Source organism: Toxorhynchites rutilus, chromosome 2 (genome assembly GCF_029784135.1).
Source record: "Toxorhynchites rutilus septentrionalis strain SRP chromosome 2, ASM2978413v1, whole genome shotgun sequence".
NCBI classification, from domain to species: Eukaryota; Metazoa; Arthropoda; class Insecta; order Diptera; family Culicidae; genus Toxorhynchites; species Toxorhynchites rutilus.
Genome location: NC_073745.1, coordinates 184,427,153 through 184,449,020, shown reverse-complemented (window position 1 = coordinate 184,449,020; position 21,868 = coordinate 184,427,153). Strand labels below are relative to the sequence as shown.

Sequence of the window (21,868 nt, the reverse complement as noted above, 5' to 3'; positions counted from 1 at the left end):
GCATGAATTACTGCTTTTTCAAGGGAAAATAATTCAGACCAGTACGACACCCATACCTAAATTTAATGCAACCGCAAAGGGTTAATTTGGAAAATTTTTAGCGGAAAATATCATGATTTTCTAGTGTGATTTGCATGTATGAAAATCATTGATTTCTTCATCTACAGTCATTTGGATGATAATCCAAGATTTTGAAGATACAAAAACCTGAATTAATCCATCTAAAGGTGTGGTCATCCCATTCCATAACTCGATCCGAAAACAGATCTGCAGTTCATCCTAAGACCATTCAGGTTATCCTAATGTGACCAAATGAGCTAGTTTTGTAAAACCATGAAGTTCCATATGTTGTATGATGGGGTTCGGTTTAGGTCATTCGTGTTACTTTTTTGTTAAATTTTTTTTTCTCACTTGCTTAAATAGTAATTACAAGTATTTGATTACTGCTTGAACTCATAAAGTGTCGGCTAGGAATGCATTATTATGTTTAGCGTCTATAAATATAGTTTTGATATGTTGAAAATATATTTCTTTATCATAGTTAAAAATTGAAACTAAAATGCAGTTTAGAAAAATACTTATTTTTATGCGATTTAATAAGCGATTCGATGAGAACCATTGGCAAAATGATCCTTCGGATCATTATTGAACATTTTGTATTAAAAAGTTTAAAATTTAAGTGCATAATACATCCATACCTCGCTATACGGCCGCTCTTTATACGGCATTTCGCTACAGCGGCCCTCTTGAATTAGGGCACGTTTTCGATTTACGGCCTGAAATGTTTCGCTATAACGGCAAAACAAAACAAAAATTTGATGTCGATATATCTAGGTAGGTTTATATTAGAGTGCCAATGAAAATGCCCATCTCGAATTTTCAAACGGAACATTATTAAAAGTGTTGATTTCCTCGAGAAGCTAGTCTGTGTAAAATATCAGCTCAATCGGACTCCATTTATTTGTGTCGCACAGCCGTCAAAGTTTGAGGGTTCTGTAAATCGAAAAAAAAATTTTTGAAAATGTATTTTTGATTTAAATGAAATAGAAATATGAAGCGCATCTAGAATGATAAACCATGTTACATATTTAACAAATTTGGAATCGATCCGATTGAATTTGCATGAATTTGCATTAGATTAATTGATTCCTTATACGGCTTGTCGCTTTGCGGCCAATTTTCGTGGAACGTATCTAGGCCGTAAAGCGAGGTATGGGTGTAACTCTAAAAAATTATGTTTGCTTTTAGTAACACGGTTGATCAATTTCACCCCGGTTATCAAATTGCACCCGGATGACGGTACTTTACTTTCAAGTTCGGTTATAAACATCTTTCAATCATGGCCCATACACGTAGGAAAAAACTGTCTTTTTCAAACAGTCGCAATCAAACCCATAGCATGAGATACTGAAATCTTTTAAAAAATACAAAAAAAAAACAACAGACAAATAATGCGATGGAAGGAGATAAAAGAACAGTAAGTCAATATTGCGAGATTCTAGAGCATTTACGAGAAACAAGGTCTTTCGAATACCAATAATAGAACGATTACACGAATGTAGCAGTCCCGAATGAGAAAGAAAGAAATATAAAAAAGAGATTTCAATTTTGCCAATAATCCTGATAATAAATTAAAATCAGTTGAGCACCACCCAGCAGAGAAGCTCAGTTGTCAAAGAAGGAATAATTTTCTGTAATTATTAAATGAAGAAAGAAAGAAGACTAAATTATTATTGAATGAATAAAAAAAGAAGAATAAGGAACAAAAGGAAAAAAATCTATTTTTGAATTTTTTTTCTGAGGTCAATGTAATGGGGGCGAAGTCCCGATCTACCAAGGATAAGGAACCTAGGCAACCCCGAGTCGCCGAGGTGACGCAATCCGAGTTAGCCGAATGGTATATTTCAAAGCAAAAATTAACCCGGCTAACGTAATGCACCAAGCAAGCCTATGTCTAGCTAAAGGATCGTCTCCTATGTTCCGAACTAACCGGGCAATCGGTGGAATAAAGTTTTGCTTGCGAGAGACCGCCGCTTCCGCCGGCGGGTCGACGGCCGACTCGTATTGCATCACCTCGGCCGTTTGTGGCCGCATCGAATCCTTATCCTCGTTAGATGGACCTCAGAATAAATATCATTACGAAAAAAATTAATTCTTAATATGAATCCCGCTGCGACGGTGTTAAAACATAAGTACTATTTATTTTTTACCTTGTTCAAAATTCCGAATATAATATTTGATTGAAGAAAAAAAAGTCCACATTTTTTCTGGTAGATGGTTCTAGTTATCGATATCATGATAGTGTTGAAAAGATAGTTTCCCATATTAAACTCAGCTCTCAGACGGTTCTGCGATTGCCTGACTCAGTTTTGTTTGAGCGTACATCAAAGATGAAGTAAAGAGAAAATACACCATATCTATGTTCTATCTTCGATTCTGCTGTAGACTGTTGTAGGAAAGTGCAAGCCAAGCTGCTTCGAATACGAATAGAGTTTATGGTCCTGATACTCTAAAAACTGATACTGTGAGAATAAAGCAGAAAAACCTTCAAGGACCGAATTTTCACTGCGAATCACAATATAATCGATCTGTTATAGAAATATCTAAATTCAGCCAGGAAGATCATTATGTGTGTTTGATGGGATTGGTATACTATTGTGGACTATGAACTGCTTCCTTATGGTCAAACTTTGAATTCACGGTTCAGTAGTGTAAACAATTGGACCGTCTGAAGTAGGCAATCGTTCGAAAGCGGTCATCTTTGCTCAATAGAAGAGGAATTGGCCAAATCACGCGCTGTACAACAAGGGTCTAATGAGGTACCAAGGCTGGACGACGAAAGGTATGTGAAGATCGATTTTGGATAGCTTCCCGGGAAAAAGTTCTATAAAGATGTCCGAAAATTCAAAATAGTTTTTGCTGAAAAAAAACTGATTGCCGAAATGGCGGCCATTTTTGTTGAAAATGAGTTACTTTTCATGAAATATCAAAAAATCCTTTTAAGACAACATTTTGGGTGCATAAGGTTCCCAAAAATTAAAAAAAAACCATTTCGATTCGATATTTCAGACCGTGCTCTCCCTTTAAGTACACAATTTCGTACGATTATGATTCTGTCGATGTCGGCCTGGTCTTCGCAGCTACTTGTATTATTTCTTGCGCTTTTTTCTTTTTGTTTTGAGTTTTGATGTAGAATTTGAAATATCAAAGTTAAAGCAAAAAAAAAACATTTTTCATGGTCATCCTAATGCAACATACAAAAAAGCGCAAAATCGATTATATTAAAAGATAGAAAAATGTTTTGTTCTACAAAGTTATTTAAAATAACTGGGACTACAGCATTGTCCAACTGTGTTTATCTCTATCCATATAGATAAGAATGTGAGATTTTTCATTTCATCGACAGTTTTGGTCACCCTATTTTTGATAACATAAAAATGAGCGCTCTATCATATGTAACAACTTTGTCGAAGATAGATTTTATCTATAGAAAAAATATCTCCAACGAAGTCGTTTTTAACGCTTTATATCTAAGTTGCATTAGGGTAACCATAAAAACTTTTATATTCAAAATTCTACATCAAAATTGTCTTGGGACAACTTTTAGAGCTTATCATGACCAATATTTTGCGATGCAGAAATTGTTAATATATTAATACTACTCAAGGTTATTGAGGTTTCACCCAAAAACTTATGATTTCAATTTTAGTTTACTCAAATACAAAAAAATAATCTAGTTTTGGAAATCCCACATTATGTAGAGTCAAGTATGCTCTTTCAAAAGCCGTCAACGAGTTTGCCCCATGTTTGCCCCAAAAAAAAATGACAAGCGAATGAAGAGAGCGTGTTTTTTGGGAAGAAATATCAATAAATTTGAGTAGAGTTGGTGTATTGACAAGTTCTGCATCGCAAAATGTTTGTCTTAGTAAGCTCTAAAAGTCTTCTGAATACAGTTTGCATGTAGAATTTTAAATGTAAAAGTTAGAGCAAAAACCCGTTTTTTCATGGTGACCCTAACGCAACTTAGAAAAAAGCATTATATCGGTTATTTTGAGAGATAAAAAAAACTTTGTTTTCAAAGTTTTCCCAAATAACTGAGGCTATGTCGAACTATGTATACCTCTATCAAAAAAGATAAGAAAGTTAGAATGTTTATTTCATCGTAAATGTTGGTCACCCTATTTTTGACAACATCAAAATGAGCGCTCTATCAAATGCAACAACTTTGTCGAAGACAGTTTTTGGCTAGAGAATAACTGTCGAGCTCTAAATGCTAATTTCCACTTAAATGAAACCTTCTGGACTATTGTGCATTGAACGATGAAACATAAAAGGCATTTTGAAGCAAACCTGAACCTTTTGGTTTGTTGTAGTGAATTTCAATTCTATTTCCGTCCTTTCGCATTTTCCGTCTCCGGTAACGATTCGATGCAAAAATGACTATCTTTTGTGCTGTTCAAGCAATATTTCAGGCATGCAAAATCACCGTTCGACATCTCTCGCTTTCAATTCGTTTGGAACATAATTTTCTTACTTTTGAATGTATCCTGCAGCTTTGAGTCGTTCAGAAAAAGCTTGTCGAGTTACTACCAATGATTCAGCAAGCTCTATTTGCAGTTGACGAAGAGACTTGATCTAATTCTTCGTCTTTAAACTTTTTCGGCTGACCAGGACGCTTCTTGATTTCAAGATTAAAATCATCACTTTCAAAACGTCCAAACCGTTCCTTTCAAAATATACAAACAAATAACAGCCGAACAATTGGGAACAGGGTTTGTGAAAAGGATGATGGACCACATCCGAAGGAAATCAATAATCAATAAAATAATAATCATTATGTTACGCCGCGTTGCGTGATGCTGACCGTGACGTGGTAGTCATTCGAACAATATAAAACGCGGACGTAAACGAATATAAAAACTACATTTATTAGATAGACAATACAAAACGTGTGTTCTACAAAACGACAATGAAAAACTTCAAGATGGCGGTTCCGGATGCTGCTGTTGATGACGTCAATCGTTGTGATAGTCGAGAGCTGTCACACGAAGAGCACAGCGAGAAAACAATGGAACACTTGCACACTGCCCGTGTTTCCAGTGTTCAATTCCAGTTGTCGCAACATCTCCCCTCGTTAGAATCATCGATACAGGTTAAGCCGTTCAGGTGGTCTTCTAGGCCTAGAAGAGCGCCGTGGAAGCTGTATCGTTGGTGTACTAGTTGCAGCTGATTCGAAGTTGGAAGACGTCGATGAAGATGATGAGGACTCCTGACTAGGACTGACGACTGGACTCATTGGAATCATGGGTGGTGATAGCGATGGCGATGGCGAAGGTGCTATATCAGTCGAAGTCGTTGGTGTGCCCCAAGTGTCCAAGAGAATGCTTACGGGCAAGGTTTTATGTCTGGCTGACGGAGGTTTACCGGAACCTTCGATAGAGCTGGATGATGTTCGGCTTCTCATCTGGTTAACGTGAGACCGGACTAGACGACTCCCATCAGTCCAAACGTTGTACATTACTCGTCCCACTTTCTCGAGAACTGTGCCTGGTACCCAATTCCAGGCGTTTTTAGAGTACAATTTGACGTACACTGGTTCACTACAGTTGAAGGATCGCTTCGGTTTGGTAGGTGGAGGCGATGATGATTGTTCTGCAGGAGGACGTAGTAATTCGAGGCACGTACGTATGCGCCGACCGAACATTAGTTCCGAAGGCGAAAAGCCATTTGGTGCTGACCAGTTTGGCGTACTTCGATACGCTAGCAGAAACATGTCGATTGCTTCTTCTACCGAACTTCTCCCCTCGTGAGCCTTTTTGATCGCTCTCTTAAACGTATCCACGAAACGTTCCACCTGACCATTTGATTGTGGGTGGAACGGGGCGGTAGTCACGTGGTCTATACCATTGCTGGTGCAGAACTGAGCGAAATCAGAGCTGGTGAATTGGGTGCCATTGTCTGACACCAATGTGTCCGGCATCCCTAGACGAGCAAATATCTTGCGGAGAATGCGGATGGTCGCTGCGCTGGTTATGCGACTTGTCTGAACAACTTCTGGCCATTTCGAATAGGAGTCCACAGCGAGCAAATAGTAGTCGCCATTGATGGGACCAGCGTAATCAACGTGGACCCGTTGCCATGGACTCGTGGACTTAGGCCAGGGTACTGGTAGAGCTACTGGCGGTGATTTCGCCGCCAAAGCACACTGTGTACAAGCTTTCACGCAGTCGGTAATATCACTGTCGAGCAATGGCCAATACACGTAACTGCGGGAGAGTGCTTTCATCCGCTGTATGCCCGGATGACCACGATGGAGCTCGTCGAGGCATCGCTTACGCAGCTGGGATGGAATAACGAGCCTGTCGCCGAATAAAATGCAGCCTTGAACCGTGGTCAGAGACTCGTGTCGATTGTGGAAACGTTGGAGCTCTCGATCGGCGTTACGGGGCAAACTTTTAGGCCATCCAATTTGGATGTACCGGTAGACCTTCTTGAGCACCGGATCCGTGCGGGTGCCTTGTTGCACCTCTCTAAAATTGATAGGTAACACATTAAAAGGATCGAACGCTACTGACCTGACGTCATCTTCCATGGTGACAGATGCTATGACGTAATCCTCGTCAGGCTTCACGTGATTATTTATTAGGCGCGAAAGAACGTCTGCATGGCCAAACTTATCAGTGGCTACATACTCCATTGTGAAATCATACATTAGTAGGATTAAAGCCCAGCGTTGGAGCCGGTTGGCGGTATATACTGGTATCCCTTTCTTGCTTCCGAATATCCGCAGCAATGGAGCGTGATCCGTTTGAAGGAGGAATTTTCGACCGAAGAGCATGCGGTGAAATTTTGTTACAGCGAAGATTATAGCCAAGCCTTCTCTATCTGGTTGGCTATAGTTGCGCTCAGCGGGTGCTAAGGCTCTGGAGGCATGCTGTACAATTTTTATCGAGCCATCGGGGAACCGGTGGCTGATAGTTGCCCCGAGGCCGACTGACGATGCATCAGCCGAAACTATTATCTCCAGTTTCGGATTGTAATGTGTGAGTAGCAAATCGGACGAGAGGATGTCTTTGAATTTATCAAACGCTCCCTGGCACTGCGATGTCCAGTCGAATTTGACACCTGCTTTCAGCAATTCGTCCAATGGATGGCGAAGAGCGCGCATATTTTGGACAAATTTGCCATAAAAATTGATTGCACCGAGGAACGATCTCACCTCTGAGACGTTGGTTGGAGCAGGCATGCGTGTGATGGCATCGATCTTGGCTGGATCAGGTCGAACGCCGTGCTGGTCCAGAAGATGTCCGAGATATTTGATTTGCTGCCGTCCGAACGAGCACTTCTCGATTCGAACGGTGAATCCGAATTCCTGTAGACGCTGGAACAGGGCATTGAGGTTCGTCCAGTGCTCCTCTTCCGTTTCACCACCAACCACGATGTCATCGATGTAACCGGAAGTGTGCTTGAGGCCAGTCAACATGGTGTCCACTAGTTGCTGGAATGCTCCTGGAGCAGCTTTTACGCCAGGTGCGAGACGATTTACCTTGTAGAGACCTCGGTGGGTGTTGATAGTAAGAAGCATGCTAGAAGATTCGTCGACTCCGACCTGCAAGTATGATTCCGACATATCAATAATGCTGAAGATCTTGCAGTGTGCGAGCTTGATGAAAATGTCCTGCGGCAACGGCAACGGATATTGATGCGGTTGGAGTGCATTGTTCAGTCCTGTAGAGTAATCGCCGCATATCCGTATGTTTCCGTTGGCTTTGCGAACGACAACGATCGGAGCGGTCGATTGGTTCGATAATCTTCAAACGCTCGAGTCGATCAAGCTCCTCGTCGACGGCCTGGTACATGGCGTATGCCACAGGTCTCTTCGGACGGAAAACCGGGTTTTGACCAGGCTTGAGGTCCAGTTTGATGGTGACCTTAGTGCAATATCCCAAACTGGTGCTGAAAACGGATGGGTAGGTCTGCTTGAGGCGATCAGCATAGGATCTGGAATCGCTGACTTGACGACAAAGGACGTTCATCGGCAGTGTATCCAGCTGGAATGTTTCCACTAGATCTAGTCCGAGAATGTGGAGATCCTGTGCCACGACGAAGACCGTGCAAACTTTCGTTACACCGTTGATCATTACCGAGCAATCGAACTCAGACAATAGTTGTAGAGGATCGCCTGATGCAGTTTTGGCGGTCACTGATGATGTGCGGACAGGTGGTTCTCCGAGATGCTTCCATGTCTCAGTCGAAATAACGCTGATGTCCGATGCTGAATCGAACTGCAACCGGACTGGAACGCTGTTGATCTCGACTGATACAAACTTCCTTCTTCCGCGCACGCTGTTCACAGACACCTTAACGGTTTTGGTTTCAACCGTAACGTTGCGCATATTTCTATGCGTTTGCCTACGTCGGGACTTCTTAGAACTCGCGCAATAACCCTCTTTATGTCCGTAATGCCTACACTCCGAGCACTGATGTGTTTTGTATTTACAGTCCCGGGTGTAGTGCATCATGCCGCAGTACCAACACGGACTTGGTGGTTCCTTCTTCCTTTCTCCCGGTGATGATTGTGAACTGGAGCTATCCTGTTTCATTCTTGGCCGTCTCTGGAACCGCTTCTTCCTGATTGCGTGCACATCCCTGCTAGATTCCTCAATCAACGCCGTGTCGTGACGTAGATTGATAAGACGTTGGCATTCTGCGGATAGTTGTTCGAGAGTCACGTCATCTTTCTCCTCGATCCGAGACAAGAGTCGCGTCCGAATCTCTGCGTCTGCTTCCGACTTCAATCCGCATACAAAAATTAAGCCCTTAAACTGCTCTTCCGTTAGGGCACCAAGCTCGAACTCGACACAATTTTTATTTATTCGGCAGGCGTATGTCACAAAGTCTTCCGTCGATTTCTTGGAAACCTGCAGACAACGATAACGTTTGCTGAAAATTGACTCAGCAGCCCCAAACAAGCCCCTAAGTTTGGCTACCGTATCGGCGAAGGAGAACTCCTGGGAAGTTTTCGGTAGTATGAAACTGCTGTATCGTTCGTGCTCCGCTATGCCGAGCTTCCGCATTAACAACCGCACTTTAGCTGGATCATCTAAACGGGATGCATCTTGCGAGAACAAATCCTCATAGCGCGAGAACCACGATGAAAAGGTTATGTTGCTTTCAACGTCATAGCGGAATTCCTTCACGTTGCTCGCTAGCGAATCGAGGATCACTTCTGTGTTTGTTGGTACCTGAACTTGAATGTTTCGGAGGGCATTTTCCTGCTGGCTGATGAATGCACGTTGCTGCTCGTGGACCTGCTGCTGATTGTGGAGGAGCTGGTTGGTGACTTGTTGCTGTTGTTGAAGCTGCTGTAGTATCTGGAGGATGAGCGCGTCTGTCGGCAGCGGGTGCGCGGGGATGTTGTTTGAAACGGGAACGGATTGCATCTCCGAATCTCTCTCCATTGGCATGGGCAGCTTCCTTTTCTTGCGCGTGGGAGGCGCGATTTTGTTGGTCCGGTATCACTTTACGAGAAAAAAAAAACGTCCAACTCGAAAACCGCGAACCCGAGTCGCCACTGTTACGCCGCGTTGCGTGATGCTGACCGTGACGTGGTAGTCATTCGAACAATATAAAACGCGGACGTAAACGAATATAAAAACTACATTTATTAGATAGACAATACAAAACGTGTGTTCTACAAAACGACAATGAAAAACTTCAAGATGGCGGTTCCGGATGCTGCTGTTGATGACGTCAATCGTTGTGATAGTCGAGAGCTGTCACACGAAGAGCACAGCGAGAAAACAATGGAACACTTGCACACTGCCCGTGTTTCCAGTGTTCAATTCCAGTTGTCGCAACACATTAAATATTCTAATGTATTATTAACAGTTACATTGAACTTTGGAAATAAAAGGTATTTTAAACCTTCTAGAAGATTCTCTTATCCGTGTCAATCTTTACGACCCAAATCGACCCCCTCCGGATTAAATCTTCAATACATCTACTTATTTTCACAATGATTGGAGCAAAAGTTTTTGAGTCCACACTACACATACATACATTCAACAATCACTCATTTGTATCTCATGAAAAAAATAATTTCTGTAAAAAAGTAACATTTCAATTGATCCAGCTTGCGACGCTAATTTTTGATTGATAAATAATGTTTAATTGTTACTCCAATTTAATAGATCCGGAACAGTTTATCCAATCTTTTTGATCTAAGGCGGTATTTTGCAAGACATTTTGTGTAAATATGTTGCTGTAGCTGGAATATAATGACCAACCTCAACAATGTTTTTTTGTGACGATTTTATCGAAATAATTTTCAAAATATATCGAGAATGGTTATACTTGGAAATCTGCTAGTTTGGAGCATCTTCATCCGAATTTTTAGGATTTTTGCTTCATCATACAACAGCTTTCATCACTTTTTGTCATATTAGTTTGGAAAACTAATACAGAAACGTAACGATCGATATACCTGCGAAAAAACATCATTTGCTGGCATTGAGGCTACGTTGATTTTCAAATCAGAGTGTAGGCTTGATAGATTTTTAATTTATATTTTTTGGAAGTGTATTTATTGTTGCTCACGAAAAAGCAACATACGCGATATATATTATACGAAATAACATTTTACAAATGGTAGTGGTACATAGTATGGTGATTAACAAACAAAACAAAACAATTATGTACAACATGTGCAGACAAAACATGAAGAGTAATGAATAGAGAATCCCAGTGAAATAGTATATTTCTTTTGAGGGAACCGTTGAGTATATATGCATTCACGAAAGTATGACGATCATAGTGAGGGAAATATCGGTAACACAAAATACCATGCGAATGATTGACTATTCCAAGAATAAAATATTTATTTTTAGCCTTTATTTAAAATTGACTCGAATGTGCGCCATCAAAATATTACGATTCAGTTTCTTACGATAGCAATATTCTAATTTCAATAATACGACCACGTATTGCGCTCGGCTAATTTGCTTGTTAATTACAAGTAAAACAGAAATAATTCTGTATCTCGCATCTCTCTAATCTGCACTTTTCGCGGCCATAGCGAGGAAAGCATCACCATTCATCCCCTCTCCGAAATTGCTAATTTGAACATCGTTGTCGTCATCATCATCATCATCAGCAGCAGCAGCACGGTAGAGTTTGCGTTGAGTAAAAGATAAAAATAGCTTATCCAATCGCATTCAAGAGCGAGCATAAAACGAAACGAACACAGGAAAAACGAATGCCTTCATGCGCGCTCTCGATGTGTAATTTAATTATCGTGCTGCTGCTGATCGTATATTCTGCCCACCCACCCACAATCCACTTAACATTTCAATGATGGAGTCTCTCGCCCCTACCATCTCTGTAGACATCTTTTTCGTCTCGCTCTTATTCGCGAACCGCCGAGTCGGATAAACACGACTAACACCACTGCTCTGATTTAATTAAGTAAGAAAGAAAATAATAATGAAGGAAAATATTTCCACAAAAAGTGGGAGGATTTTGTTCTTTTTACATTTGCTAAACATATTAACCAATCTTGTTTTTATGCCAGTGTGTGATCAGATTTTTCTTGAACTCTCACTCTACGACCAATGACATTTTTTCCCTTCTACTGTCTCGCAGAACAGATCACGTTACCGCCATGAATGGATTCCAGCCTCTCCCGCAATTTTCTGCTGCTGCTTAACGATTACTTGGCATCGTTTTATTCGCACACAGATCTCCTCCTCTTCGTTGTAGTGCTGTGTGCTTTTTCTGCTGGTATTGCACTTAATTTGACGTAATTAAACCTCTGAACTGAGCAGCACATGGCGAGGTATGGTCCTACTACTATGGTGTCGATATCTGTATTAAACGAAAAACGAAGAGAAGTGGAAAAAAATAAAAATATTCAGGGAGTGGGGAGTTCCAAGAGTTAGGCAATTGTCATTACCAAAAGATTGTTTCTGCTGCCCTGCCTAGGGTTACACCTCTCGTCATTGGAAGTTAATTTATCATCGAGCGCTGTAAATTGGGCGGTACTAGTATTTGGTAGTGGTGGGAAGAGGTTTTGTGGCTATCAGAAGGCAGTATAGATAATCATAGGCTTAGGAATTAGTTGCACGCTGATCAGAGAATCAACAATTCTATGATAAAAAATGCTGGATCATTTTATTTTTTTTCTAGTCGGGGTATTATTTCAAACAAAAATTAATTATGCAAATAATTATATTTACGATGTACACTCCATATTGATTTTTTTTATTGGAAGAAGTAGATGCGAACTTAGCTCAAATCAAAAGCAGCATTTGTTTAGTCCTGCAGTGTAAATCAAATGAATGAATTATTTTGATGTGGTTTACAAGCGACTGAAAACTTCACGTAACTTGGTTGATATAATAGATTGGAGGTAAACCATTCCTTAACAGAATTAATAAAGAAAAATAAACATAAAAAACAAATTGCGTCCGTAATTTTGCTGATTCGTATTTTAATCTGTTCAAGTAATGTGCGAGATAAACCAAGATCGAAGGAAAAAACAACGGTTGAATTCCCAACAACAATCGAATAAATCTACTAGTTTAAAAAATAATACCTACCTAACATAGTTTTTAGGTTAGATTTAGAAAACATCCGATCGCCGAACAATACAAATTATTTTGAAATAATCAAATACCCAAAATATTTTAGAGTAATCCAACATATATCACACAGAAAAAATTGATATAACAAAACCTATTAGTATTGACGAGGAAATGGAACAAATATTTAAAAAAAAACAACATATTTTGATATGCTTTATTTATGGAAATGTATGAGGATACGTTGGAAGACATATTTTTCTCATAGTTTCATAAGAATATACATTGATCGGAGTCAAAACAACACTGCCACTGGCCACTCGCAATGCTCGAGTACCGTACATCTTGTACAACATTCGTGTTAACCGAGGTAATGTCTGGGTGCTAGGATAGACTTGGAAAAAACACACACCAATGCTGGTCAAACAAGAAAACATTAATTTTTGCTGGGTGAGGAGGGTTGGCGACATCGAGTGACAGTTTGTAATACAGCACACTTTTAGCGGATAGATGCGACGGTGCAAATTATGAAACTCGTGGAGAGATTGCTCTCTATGTTTTACTACATTGATGATCAATGACATCTGTTTTCGGTGTGTTTATGTGAATATGGACATCAATTCGCGAGATAAACTGTAGTAGTGCCGGATTCGTCGATTCCGACACAACCCCTTTTGAAGTTTTGCACAATCGGTGGCTTCTACTTGAAATTACATTTTTTATTATCGTATAGCCAATTTTAAAAATAGAGCTCGAAAACCAGATATCTGATTAAAATGTTATATTCGACAAGGTTGTTACAAAATTGATGAAGATTGCGAAAAATGAAGAAAGCAATTTGAAAAAAAAATCTAAAACTGAAACCACCGTTAAAAACTGACACTTCTTCAAAATAACAATATAAACTTCAACATTGATTTGAACACCAACATCAATAAACACAGAAGGGGATCTCAAACCATTCGATGCCACCAAACAATACTTGATTCCTCCAATAGGAAGTTTTGTTGAAGCTAAAACTAACAAAAGTTTTTTTTTAAATAAAACAAAAATCGGTTTTGGATAGCAATGAAATTCTTTATTCATGTGAAAGTACATTTGATGCCATTATGTATGGAACTCGATTTCTTTTGCATGGTCACCACAGGAACACTTGCAGAAGTTCAGACGCAGAACTCAATTTTTGACGACCGATACTGCGGCAATTTCACGTTCGATATTCGTACGAAGTTTATCAATCTTCGTTGGCTTATTGGCATAGACTATAGACTTGATGTAGCCTCACAGGAAATAGTCTAACGGTGTCAAATCCCACGACCGAGGCGGCCAATTCACTGGGCCATTTCGTGAGATAACACGCTCACCAAAATTGTCAAATAAAAATTCGTTCACGATGATCGATCGTTGAGCTGGTGCAAAATCCAAGTGTTATCCTTCTGCAATTCCGGTCGTTTTCTACGAATTTTCTCTCTTAAGCCCCTCATAACGCCAATTAATTACTCTTTAATGATCGTTTGGCCCTCCGGAAAGAATTCCGAATGGACAACATCATATAAAAAATTGCCGAGCAAAAAAAAGTTATCATGTTCTTAATGACACTGTGCGCAAATAAAATGACGGATTCTGTTCAAAATTGACATTTAAACCACTGACAGTAGTACCTTAAAAAACTTTTTGAAGGATTGAAAATATGCAGCGGGAAGATCTAAGACCTGATCACGAACACCACTTCTCATTAACACGTTGGCTGCCACGTCAGTCACTGGTGACTGACATCGAGTTTTCGATCAGGCTGCGTCAGTCACTGGTGACTGACGATATAACATATGATAATAAAGGTGACTAATAAGCATATAAGCATATAAGCTTATAAGCTTTCCCTTTCGAACAAAAATACCTTCCATTACGATAAGAAACGTTGGCCCTAATACGTTTAAAAATTGCCATAGAGTCGCTATGAAACCGTGGCACTCAACGTGTTAAATTACAAATTCCCGGTTATATTCGACAGAATGTATATAGAAATCGATAGCAAATGTTTGTTCGCGGATCTCTCGATGACAGATTGTCCGATTTGGACTGTATTTATACTGTTGTGTTCGTCGCCGCTTAGAGAAAGTTTTTATGGGAAAAACATTGGAAAATTTAGAAGTTAAAAAAGAAAAAAAAAGATACTTAGAACAAATAGTCTTGTTCTAAGTATTCTAATAACATTAAGTAGACATTTTTTAATTGAATGCTGATCAATTTAAAACTGCTTTCATGTTCGATACTGTAATAGAGTTAATATTCTCACACCACGAGATTCAAAGACAACAAAGTTCATTCGTCTCTAGCCTTGAAGAGACCAATTAGGAGACCAATAATCGTGGAGACGATCTGGCGTAGTGGTAACGTCCATGCCTCTCACGCTAAAGGTCACGAGTTCAATTCTCACTCCCGACATTCTTCCAAAAATGGAATTAAAAGTGACGAACCAGTCAAATGAGTTGAAAGTCACTATAATACAGATAAAAAAAAGACCAATCATCGAATAGTTCAGGGATCGAACTCACGATCGTTCGCTCAGAAAGCGAATTGGAAATCATTTAACTGTCCACAAATTTGACCATTTGACATGCGATTCGCTCAACTTTTTTCCTCATATGGTAATTAAAATGCAAAGAATTCTCTCGAATTCGAAAAGTGCTTCATACAATCACTAATTGAAATACTACGAGTGGTGTCGTAAATGGTAAATGGCAAATGGTCTATTGAAAAACAATTTCGGATGGAAACGTGAATGTTCGAATAATTTAAACTAAACAATTGCGGGCGGGACGAAGTCTACCGGATCTGCTAGTTTAATGCTTCGTTACTATTTCATAGAGTTCAAAAACAGTTCTTCTTCTATGGCACTAACGTTCCTGAGCAACTTTGCTGTTCCAACGTGTGACTATTATTTGCGCCATTTTTATTGGTACTTAGTTGGGATCTCCTTTGCCATATATAAAACGCCTTGAATTTATTCTGAGAACGGGAATATAACCTGAACCTCCGGCATAATAATATATGACGTTAATCACTCGGCGCACTCTCATGTTCCTAAGTTCATAACAGTTAGTTTGTATCATTGATATTTGATTGTTCTACGTGAAACAGACTTCGTGAAAATTTGAATTGAAAATAAACTCGGGAACTAATTGTTTTTCTTAACATCAATAGATCAGCTTATATAATTTGCAACCATTGAACATTACCAGTGTCATGAAACAAAGATGAGGAGTGATGATGTTGTTTTACTGAATGTTTATTGTATATATGTTAACGTAGGACTTCGTTTAACCGGAAGATATAAGATATAAAATGCAATTTTCAAAGTGAGTCATATACGGAAAACGTTTATAATAATTCACTTATGAAATTTCACGTTCTAAGTGGTTCACATTAAGCAACTAGTAGTTGAAAGCATATGTTGAGGCTGAGAGTTAATGCGAAAATTTACGAATTGGCTTTTAGTTACTTCGCTACCATGTCAATCGTTCTCGATTTTCAGTACACGCATTCAGTGTGCTTACACAACACTTGCACTTTATGGAAATAAGAATAAGAGGTAGTACAATCAAATAGGGGTAGTGGGGGTAAATTGGTCATGGGGGGCAAAGTGGTCACCTTCTTGTTTGATAGTATAACTATTGACTATAGATGCCGTATTGATAATCACCTTATGTTTGAGAAATTTAATGACTTTTGAGTCACCCTGTACTTCAGTAGAGCTGTCGCATGTCAAAATATAAACAAAAACAGAAATTGTTCTCTCGATAACCATTAGGTCGTAATTCTGTGCGCATGGTATCTAAGGAATTTCTCGTGAAATTTAGTTTATTCAATCTGATATATTGGACAAATCATCAGTTTGGACGACTGTTCACATATTCTAGGAGAGGTGAACAGATATTTTGTCTAATCTCAGCGATTAATTAGCATAGAAATTATTTTGATGTTTGGGGGCAAAGTGGTCATAGGTGAATAACAACTTAAAATGTTCTGTTTACTAAAGCTGATATACCTCATCACATTCTGCTCTTGAAGAAGACCCTTTTGTGGCTTTGACTCTGGATAAATATGCCACTCAAAATTAACCAAGCCTCATTATGCGGAACGTTATGTGTTTCTTACTACGTTTTTTTATGCGTGAGAAAATTTAAATTGAGACTCTAGGTGAATAGGCCAATCTTATTTCATACATTTACCTACTATATCAAATATGATTTGAACAAATTTGGACGAAAAAAACGCATAAATCTATTCCATTTAGCTTGATATGTGCGGGTGACCACTTTGCCAAGCAAAAAAAAAGTTCGATTTTTCAAATTTTTCTAATGATGTAAAGTGTACTATTTTGAATTTTTATAGTAAAAGTCGTTTGCTATCTTGAAGAACAATGAATGAATGAACAATGAACTATAATATTCATCGAGAAACGGGAATTGAATCGGTATGTGGGCGCAGGTAATAGGCATATTCCTTAGGGTGACCACTATGCCCCCACTTCCCCTATATGATAGCTTGTTTTTTCTGTCGATTTGTAGATCATCTGCGCACTTGTCACATCGTATCATGTATATAGAAAATACCATTCCTGATTTTCATTCTGTTGTATTAAAGGCGAGTGCACTTAATTTAAAGCCTCTCTGATCTAGCACTTCATTATTTCTTTTCCATTATACTTCTAGCCGGCGAGAAGTCAGTTAATTATTGAATTTCGTATCTTCCTAATAAAATATCGAAAGTGATAAACAGGCGAATCGAATAAAATAATCTCGTAACCCTACGTTAACGATGCGGTCTTTTTGGCTTAACCACTAAAATTTGCTTCGACGCCTATCGTTGAATGGAATGTGACAGATCCACCTTTAAGTTGACCTGATACGATCGCATTGTTAACGTAGGATTACGAAATTATTGCCCATGAGAACAAACATTAGAAAAAAAATAAAGAAAAAACTCTTCCCCATAAAATACTACAGTACACGTTCCATTATTACAGCCAGCTTGGAATTAAATCATTTCCTTGACATGTAATGCATGGACATCTTTCTGCTTTAATCAACCGATTTGGTAAAAGAAGAACAATGACAGAATGTCATGTTGATTGTTATGACTCATCCCGAATGCGCGCTTTGAGTATCCAACTAACCCACTTAAAGGCAGTGGTTTTATGGCCACAATGTTTTACGACACAAAACCAAACTTCTATGTTTGAATATATTTCAGATCCATAGTCACATTACTGTTTATGCAGAATTGTGAACAGCATAAGTTTATAAAAACCACTTTCACTTGTATAAAGTAACCAACGCAGAACGCAGTATCCAAAAAGCTAGTAAACAGTGTTAATTCGGTTTGCGTGTTCTCGTAGTAATGAAAGAAATTCCAAGTTTATTCACAAGCGAAACAAACATTCACCTTCAATTTTCTACTGAAAACACTATCCTCACAGCTGAAAAATACCTCTTTCACGTCCGCCTTTAAAATACACTACACTTTGACGCCGATTTTAACTCGAATACAATACCTGAATTCACGAAAATTGAATAATCGATCGGAAGAAGTCACCAATACGTCCGAAAAAAACTAAATTCACGCAAGCTCTCACATGGCAAAACATATTATAGGAATAAATTCGCTTTTTGTTACTTGGAATTGTATAAAAATTTTACAATTATTTCCTTAGTAGAATGATTTGGTGGTCCTGAAAAGAGCCTATGATTTGCGTGGAGATGGTCGAATTGTGATTCATTCTCATTCTCGTATGAACAATACACAAGCTGTCCATATGTCGGGACTGATGTCCTTTTTGCCAATACACGTAGCGTACTCAGAATTTCCTTTTCTAGACATACACTGCGGCCACCATCATTATCCAACTTTAATATAAAATCAACGTATAAAATGAACAATGCTTACGTGTGATTCAATCATGAACAAACACTCTCCACCAGTCTTCAGAAAACATACGCAGCGCTGCGCTTGAGTTTCATTTTCATCAGCGCGCTTTCAAAGCAGACACGTATTCTCTCTTAGTGCGAAGTGCACAAAATTCATAAACACGACAGCGCAAAATGTACCTGGCGCAAAATTTAGATACTAAACATCCCTTCTCACTTGTGTGGTGCGAGCCTCATTCTATACACACACACACACACATACACATCAAATCCAAGCGCCCGCTTTGTCTTCGCTCGTTCTAAGCAAAGCATAAAAACAACAGCGCGTCTCCATACGAACCGTATACGATTGTGTGGAGAAAAATGTCTCAACAGAGAGAGCAATCCAGATTGAAGCGCGCAGTATAGAAATACGGCGCAAAATTCAGCGTAAAACTCAGCTCAAAACTGGGCGCAAAAACAGCGCTGATGCCAAAACATTTCATCTGTGTTCCGGAGCGTGCTCATTCACAAGAGCGCATGTGTGCACAAGGAGTGAGATCACAACTGGGTACAAAAATCTTGTTGCGCATCAGCACCGAGTTGCATTCTGAAAACTGCTCTCCACCTTATTGTAGGAAAGCCGACACCTTCGCTGGATTTGAGAGCAAAAAGTTGGTTTTGTTACTGTGCACTGCGCTATGCTTGCTTTGTGCGTATTCTGAGAATGAATTCTGAAACAAAAAAAAATAATAAAAAATAATCTCCTTTCAAGGCGGTGCAAAAAAGAAAATGGAGTTGTTCAGAGCGAACTCGATATTTATAGTGCAACTGATGTTTGATTTTCCCCTTCGGATAGACCGATGCTCAATGGTTAGCTACGTTTGTTTTCGCAATGCACAATGCACAATGATCCAGGAGATGCATTTAAGTGCAAATTAGCATTTAGAGCTTGTTTTTTTGCTCGTACTTTTATATTTTAAATTCTACATACAGACTGTCTTCGAAAGACTTTTAGAACCTTCTAATACAAACATTTTGCGATGCAGAACTTGTCAATATCTAGACTTCACTTATTGTTATTGATATATCTTCATAAAAAATACATTTCATTTGTTTGTCATTTTATGATTATTTAATTATTTGTTAAAAAAAAGGAATTATTGATTGATACGCAGAACAATTTCCAATCGAAAATAAAAAAAACAAGATTTTTAGAAAATATTCTTTCTTCACCAAATAACCTGATTTTTCGTATAATAAATAACGAATTATAAATTACTTTTATTGTTCCCAGAATATTAATTGTCGCATCGAAGGATTTGGTTAATCTGATTACAAAATAAGTGTATCCCTCAGATGGAATATTTTTTGAAGGACACTTAATAATTTGAATGAATACTGATAATAAATTTAATCATTCTCCAATCCATCTACCAACAGATTTTCCTAGATAATAATTCCAACAGTTGAGTCGACACTGTTAAAGTTATTTTCGAGAAACCTTTTTTCGCAGTAATGTTTAGTGCATAAGAAGTCACTCTATACCTATATCTAGGCAAACAAAATTCAGTCAAATTCAATGCTTCTCAAATCATATAGCTAAATTGTAGCTAGAAATTTGAAAAACACGAGTTTTTATGTTTTCGGGTATTCGGTTTTTCGAATTATTTCTTCATGTGGATTATTTTGATGCCCTAGTGAATAATTAAAAAAAAAAACATCAACAAAAATAACATACTAAAAGAAATCAATTCAAATACATCCTGCTTAAAACATTTATCACTCCGAATCATCATTCTGTAGCATAAAGTGTCACCACTAGCGCATAGCTTGTATACAAATTCTCAACAAGTTTTCACTTGTTGTTAACATGTTCATTTTCAAAACTTTTTCCTTGTGTAAACACTTGAATCATCACAGATGCTTTTAATCTAGTAATGGGTTACACGTTATCCTTGTTGGTTTGTGGATAAGCTGCACGAAGTTTACCCATGTGCATTTTGTCTCTTCTGGTCCTTTCTCTTTTGTTTTGTATCAGTTTCGTGACCAATACTACACGGCAAACCATATTCTGTGTGTCGAAGAACGTTATGTAATAAGAACTTTTTCTTCTGTAGGAACTGTCGGAGTGATATTAACTTACAATGAGTTCAAAGTAAGCGCTCCTAGCGTCCTAGCAAATTGAATTCGACAATAACACAATGAATCGCCATTATTGATATCAAATTAATGAAAAAAAAAAACAATCAAACGAATCAATCCCCGCTTTCAGTCCACCTATAGGTGGATTTATTCGTTTGATTGATTTTCCGACCTTCCAACCAACCAAATCCACTTGATTCTTGGAAACCAAAATTAGGAGGCGTATTCCAGCAGCATTTGAAATTTGAAGGACCTTTTGGCAAAGGAAAAGTGCCTCTCGGTGCAATTTGACACTCCTAGCAGCTACTTACAACAAACCTAGGGTGTCAATTTCTAAGAGTATTTTAAGGAGAACGCGAGAAATACGAAAGCATCGTAACAAATCATTTGTAAATGTGTTCCAAGAAAACCAATCGCAGGCCAAAAAACATGAACATGAGTGAAACTAAGTGGAACATAAATGTTTGGCATCATGTTGTTTGTAAACACATTGCTTATGCGTGGCAGAAACCAAAAAAGGATGGGTCGTAAATCTTATGCGTATGTTGAAAAGGATACTGAATTGTAGCGCCAGAGGATTGCATTTGGTCCTTAGAATGTGCCCGATTGTCACTTGAAAAATGATCCGCACATTATTCTAAGCGTGTTGCAACACACTTGTGTTTTTATGTAAATTCATAATGAGCGTTTGCTACAGAAACCAAAATGTTGATTGCATCGTTTGAAACTGTTGTGTTTTTAATGTGCATTTGTGCGGAATTAAATAGACTCGTTATTTGTACAGCAAACAGAATCGGAGCTTCTGGGTACAATATCTTCAAATTAGCTCCCCATATTGTCACACACTCCAAAGGTAAACCCATTATATGTTCGAAGTTTACCTTTTTGCTGCTACACGAAAAACATGTTGGCCACATATTTCAGGTTGAAATTTACTTTATATGGCACATAATAAACAAAATTAGGCGAAATAAATGTAAAACTTGCGTTGATTTGCGGCAATGTGGGATCACTTCCTCTGCACCTGCTGCTGATAATGCTGTGTTGGTTTGGATTTTGCTGGAATGGCCGGTTTGTGTTTCATGTAGACACCAGCAGCGGCAGCGGCGACTTTGCGCTGGAGATACTGTTTATGACTTATGGCACACACTTGCCTCACACATCTGGTGGTTAATTACTTATGGGAATCCTAACACATATTTCGAAACATAGAGAGGCACCACAAGTTTTGGA

At 38.7% G+C, this 21,868-nt stretch overlaps 1 protein-coding gene across 4 annotated transcripts in view; it reads right to left on the bottom strand.

The window, feature by feature from the left end:
- The window catches only part of LOC129771019 (uncharacterized), a 209,622-nt gene that overhangs the window by 73,509 nt on the left and 114,245 nt on the right, over positions 1-21,868 (bottom strand). Inside the window, exon 5 of one of the 4 annotated variants that reach the window (XM_055774258.1) lies at positions 695-993. The exons of 2 other annotated variants lie outside the window; for them this stretch is intronic. In XM_055774258.1, coding sequence (XP_055630233.1) covers positions 958-993 — 36 coding nt within the window. In that variant the 3' untranslated portion in view covers positions 695-957. Of the gene's footprint in view, positions 1-694; positions 994-11,428; positions 11,866-21,868 lie in introns of those variants that run through there. One more of the 4 variants, XM_055774260.1, reaches the window with a different exon arrangement.